The 5,297-nt window shown below is 54.7% G+C and overlaps 1 protein-coding gene across 1 annotated transcript in view; it reads right to left on the bottom strand.

Annotated features, from left to right (window-relative positions):
- Nucleotides 1-3,720: 3,720 nt before the first annotated feature.
- Nucleotides 3,721-5,297, bottom strand: part of LOC103778205 (keratin, type II cuticular Hb4-like) — a 3,904-nt gene continuing 2,327 nt past the window's right edge. The window contains exons 5-9 of the mRNA XM_008945781.1: nt 5,229-5,276; nt 4,957-5,082; nt 4,362-4,582; nt 4,033-4,067; nt 3,721-3,932 (exon numbers count right to left, since the gene is read on the bottom strand). Of these exons, the coding sequence (XP_008944029.1) occupies nt 3,721-3,932; nt 4,033-4,067; nt 4,362-4,582; nt 4,957-5,082; nt 5,229-5,276 (642 nt within the window). The remainder of the gene's footprint in view (nt 3,933-4,032; nt 4,068-4,361; nt 4,583-4,956; nt 5,083-5,228; nt 5,277-5,297) is intronic.

Here is a 5,297-nt window from a genome sequence, read left to right on the forward strand (position 1 = left end):
GAAGTCCAGAGCTTAAGGGATAAGAAGTTGCTTAAAATTTTAAGCAGCACAGTAAAAGGGGAGATAACATTCCTCATCCTTGGGTGTCTCTGTTTACCACCCTGGATTTCAAAGCGCATCTGGTGCTATCTGGTGTCTTTACTACAGCGAGGGAAAATGGGTGTGTTGTTGGTGCATCATTACAACAACTGCTTGTTCCTGCCAAAATGTGTCTTCAATTCAAACGTGCCAGGGAGAACAGTTCAGTCGTTGCTGCAGCAGGAAGAACTGGTGGATAAATACCTGGAAGAAGCTGCCGAGCGCTGTTGTATCGTGTGCTCAGCCATGTCCTAGGGCTGTCTTTGCTTGGTGTTTTGTGCTTTTCTGGTCTGAGACCTTGTCATGAGGCTGTTAATAAAGTTTCCCTGTTGTGTGCTTCTTCAGTCCCAGCCGAGTTCCTGGTCTGTGCTGCCCCAGGTGCTCAGGAGCTCTGGGCAGCATCCCCTGTCACCTCACTCCTCCCATCCCCAGAGCCTGCCTGGGGCCGTGTCCCCTGAGCGGTGCCACGCTGCAGTGTCCCCCTCCTGGGTGAATTCTGCCCCCCTGCTTTGCACCCAGTCTGGGCAGTGGGATGGTGGGACTGGTTTGTTCAAGCACTTGACTTCAGCCCAGCTGCTGGTCGGGACTGAGACCAGTCCCTCTCCACGCACCATCTTCCTCCACCAAGCCAAGAGGAGCTAAACATTGGAGCAGACCCCTCTCATACAGATGGCCAAAGACTGGAGAGGTGAATCTGGACCTTGCTGTGTGAGGATGACTCGTTCCTGCTCCTTTTGGGGTAGCATGGGGTGAGAGGAGCTCACCCCAGGGTGGTTTGTGCTTGCTCCCATTCTTTTTGTAGGGCCACGGTGCAGAGACAAGGTGAGCCCTTGCTGGAGCTGCTGTTGCAAAGCATGATGCCAGCTCCAGTGGGGCCAGGCAGAGACCCTGTAGTCACTGAGAGGAGCCGTTTCCTCCAGGACGAGGATGCCAATGAGATTGCCAGGGCCTGGAATCACAGGATCATTTAGGGTGGAAAAGGCCTTTAAGATCATCTTATGATGATGGAGCATCCACAGCTTCCCTGGGCAACCTGTGAGGGGGCTCACCACCCTCAGGGTGAGGAACTTCTTCCTAACTTCTAATCTCAATCTCCCCTCTTCCAGTTGGAAGCCATCACCCCATGTCCTGTCACTACAAGCCCTTGTCAAAAGTCCCTCCCCAGCTTTCTTGTAGGACCGCTCAGATACTGGAAGGCTGCAATAAGATCTCCTGGAGCCTTCTCTTCTCCAGGCTGAACAACCCCAACTCTCAGCCTGGCCTCCTAGGGGAGGTGTTCCAGCCCTCAGGTCACCTTTGTTCTGCTCTTATTTAAACATGCTTTACAAGTTTTTATGTCATACTTTAAGTGATACTTCTTGGAGTGTTTCTGCCATCTCTGCTTGCTCCTGGCCTCTGCATTTCTGCCCTCCTAGCGAGCTGCCCTCCTTTTCCCTAGCTGAGAGCCCTGGCTGGAGGCTGTGCTCCTGCTCACTGGCTGGTGTCTCGCTCTGGGCTGCGCTGCAGGATGTGGGCACTGCCCCTGTGGCACTGCTGTGCCACCAGCTGCGAGGCTGGCACAAAGGAGGTGTAGGTTCTGGTCTTTGTAGGGGAACTGTGGCAGGGGAAGGGTGAGGACTTGGATGCAACCAGGCCTGGGAAGAAGGGTGCAGATGGTGAGGAGCCTTCTTCATTTCCCCAGTGTCTAAGTCACATTTGCTTCAGTTTCCATCAGTTTTTCAGTAACTACTGAAGCCAAACCCTGCTCCAAGGGTGGCTGAGATTTTCATCTTGTGTTTAAAAGGAACTAAGTGGCATGAAACCAGCAGGGGCTGGGCTGAGTCCCCAGCTCCCCTGGGCAGGGAGTAGTAAGGTGGGGGGAGACAACTCATATCCTGGGAAGGCTTCCACCTGGGAAGCCTAATTAGCTTGATGAGGTTATAAAGGGCAACACCCCGTACAGTGGAGATGAAGAGGTCTTCTAGCCTCTTGCTGGGGGTGGTGGGACTTTGTGCTCTTGCACTGGGAGGAGGTAGGTGGTGTGGACTGGGAGCTGGGTCTGCTGTGCCTGGGGGGTCACTGCAGCGAGCTGAGTGGGACCTGGTCTGGTGCCAGGAGGAGAGGAAGGTCAGGGGGGTGTAAAACCATCAGCAGCTGCTGGTGTCTGGCTCTGGGGAGCTCCCAGGCAACTGAAGGCAGTCAGTGGTGGGTTTAAGGGGATTTAGCAATTAATGCTAGTAATAGAAAGTTTCAGTTAGCTTCATGCAAATTGCTGCAGCATCTTTGCTTAGTCAGTGCCCTCTCAAAGTTTTTGTTTGTTTATTTTTGTGGGGGGAAAGTCATTTGGGGCTCCACCCTGTCCTAATGAAGACATCCAACCTGGGAAGCACCTGCTTCTCGTGCCTGGACACTCAGCCCTGGCTGGAATGGAGCCTGCTCCTCGTGTGCAGGCGTGAGGAGGAGGAGAGCTGTGCCTTGGGCTCCGTGGTGCTCTGCAGAGAGGCTGTGACCCTTCTCCCTGTGTCTCCGCTCATGTGCATGGAGAAGAGATGAGCTGGGGGCTATGGGGACCACTGAGGTGTGGTGCCTGGGCTGGGAGGGAAGAGCTCCCAGTGGGTGGGGGAGAGCTTGGCCTCTGCCTATTTTAGACCCCTGTAAGATTTGGCAATTGAGAACCTGAGCAGAGACAAGAATTAACCCTCCTTTCCCCAGATGAAGGCATCAAATGAAGGTCACTGAGTTCCTCTGTTGATTTATTGGAGATACAAGACTAAAACTAGTGTGAAAGCCACTGACAAAGTACCTGGTCATTAGAAATAAATCACCACATCCCCTTTTCCTTCAAATAGGTTAATGGCCTTAACCAGCAGTTCAGTCAGACTGGGAAGGGAACTTAGACACTGTTCCCAGTGTCTAAGGTTGGGTTTGGATCCCTGGAACAAGGTCACAGAGGACCTTTGTGTCCTGGGGCCAGACAAGTTGGTGGATCAGCCCCTCTCGTACCTGAGAGCGGACTCTGGGCCCCAGACCCTTCAGTTATGATGGCATTTATGGCAGCAGATGAGCCAGACCACTAAAAACCCAGAAGAAAAAGGGAAGTTGAGGTTCAGTTAACAGATAATGGGGGTACAGAAGCAAACTACCATCAAGCAGCAACAACCCTTGAAATCTGTTCTTTGGGGCAAGTAATCAGTGAGATCAATGCAATGTGTAGGGAACTGCAGGCGAGGGAATTTTAGGGGAGTTCTGCTCATGCCAGGGGTGTGTGTCATCTGAAAGGCTGACTTCAAAAGGAGGTTGATTGGGGTGGGAGCTGCCAAGACAACTGGGCCAGATAAAGCTCTAATGAAAATGCTCTTAGGTAGAAGGTGCCCCCTCCCACTTCATTCTAATCCTTGAAGCAGTAGGAGTGGAGAGCCCAGGGAGCTGCACCAAAGGCAGCTTTGAACTGCAGGGTGGGAGTGGTGAGGGGAGTTTAGCCCTGTAAGCTCCCAGATTCATGAGCAGGAGTGGCTCGAGTCTTGAGCATAGAGGAGATCTCCCCGTGCCATGGGAAGTGGGGCTGGGGTCTGGGGGAGCTGGGCACATGCTGACACTGTCTTGGCAGAAGGGGGTCTGGAGGGTGTTGCTTTGTTTCCAGCCTTGCCTTTTATCTGCAGCTCTTCACATGTTGCTCCTGGCTGACTTGGTCATGGGCACCACCTCCACGTGGGAGCTCCTGGTGTTCCTGCTGCCAGCACTGTCTGCACAGCTCCCCACGGAGCCCCAGACCCCCACGCTGCGGGACCACCACCCACTGCCCTGGGCTGCCACGTGGGCACTCACAAAGCCAGGCTCTGGGCCGTGGGTGAGACCTCCCTGCGTCTGGCAAGCAGCTGTGAAAGGGAAAGCAAAGCTGAGTTTCAGCTTGGGGGATTCCCTGGAGAACAGGCAGAAGGTGCCTGAGTTTGGTAGAAGGTGAATGCTCCAACTTACAGAGGCTGCTGGGGAAGCTGCCTTCTGCACAGAGCCTGTAGAGAGGGGAAAAGGTTGCACATGGTCAGTCTATCTTCAGAGCCCCTGGGCCTCAGTTGTGAGCCTGACCCTCTGCAGCCTGTCTCTTGGTGCCAGAGGGAGCAGGACTGGGTGGCTGGCTGGGGTTGAGCTGGTGGAGGTGTTAGGACTGATGGGAAGGAGTGATGGGCGTCAGGACCGTGTGCTTGATTTGCAGCACAGCAGCTCTGAAATCTCACCTCCTGTTGCTTTTCTTTTCAACACGTGCATCTAAAGTAGCCTGTGCAGCCCAGCTAGGGCTTGGCACCCACCTGCTCTCCCCTCCCTCCAGCAGCTTCCTGTAGGTCACGATCTCCATGTTCAGGGCCAGCTTGACATTCATCAGCTCCTGGTACTCGTGGAGCTGCTGGGCCAGCTCTGCCTTGCTCTGCTGCAGGACGGCCTCCAGCTCGGAGAGTTTGTGCTTTGCATCCTGGATGGTCTTTTCCCCGAGCTGCTTGGCATCAGCCATGGCAGCTTCCAGCTTGCAGCACTGCAAGGAGTGAGACGTGGTCAGTCTGGGCTGTTGCTGTCCTCGAGTGCTCTGCGTTACCCAGAGATGGGTCTGAAGTCTGGCTCTGTCCAGCCCAGCAGTAAGAGGGACACACGTGGGGGTTTGGGAGAGCTGGACGTGCAGTTTCAGCACTTCCTCGTGTTGCTCACAGAGGGTGGGATGCTGTAACCACATCTGCCCTCAGGTCCTGCATGAGCTGGGCTTTGGTGCAGCCCTGGTTGGAGCAGCAGAGGCCCAGCTTGTGAGGACCCTTTGCAAGGTGCTACAGCACCATTTAATCTCACAGTGGGAGCTCTCAGGAGCAGCAGTTCCCCCTGTGCCCTGCTGGAACAGCCAGACCTGGCTGTGCTCACCTGCTCCTTGGCTCTCCTGACCTCTGCCTCCAGTCTCTGGGCTCTTTGTGTCAGCTCAGCTGTCTTCTTCTTGGTCTCTCTCAGTCTGGCAGCGTTTCTGCAAGCGCTGACTCGCAGCTCCTCAAACTAAAAAAGCCCAGAAGAGGTGGCTTTGTATCCCCAAAACACGTGCTTGGAGTTAAATCGGAGCAAATCGGCAGAGTGGAGGGGGTTTGAAGTTGGTCTGAAGATAGAAACTACACCCAAACCTTCTCTCTGCCAGCTTTGCTCACCTTGCCTTTGTGCCAGGCCTGTGCCCCTGCCCAGCTCCTGCGGGCAGCCTCGCACCGAGCCGTGGCGGC

Source organism: Merops nubicus, unplaced genomic scaffold (genome assembly GCF_000691845.1).
Source record: "Merops nubicus isolate BGI_N331 unplaced genomic scaffold, ASM69184v1 scaffold37178, whole genome shotgun sequence".
Classification (NCBI taxonomy): domain Eukaryota; kingdom Metazoa; phylum Chordata; class Aves; order Coraciiformes; family Meropidae; genus Merops; species Merops nubicus.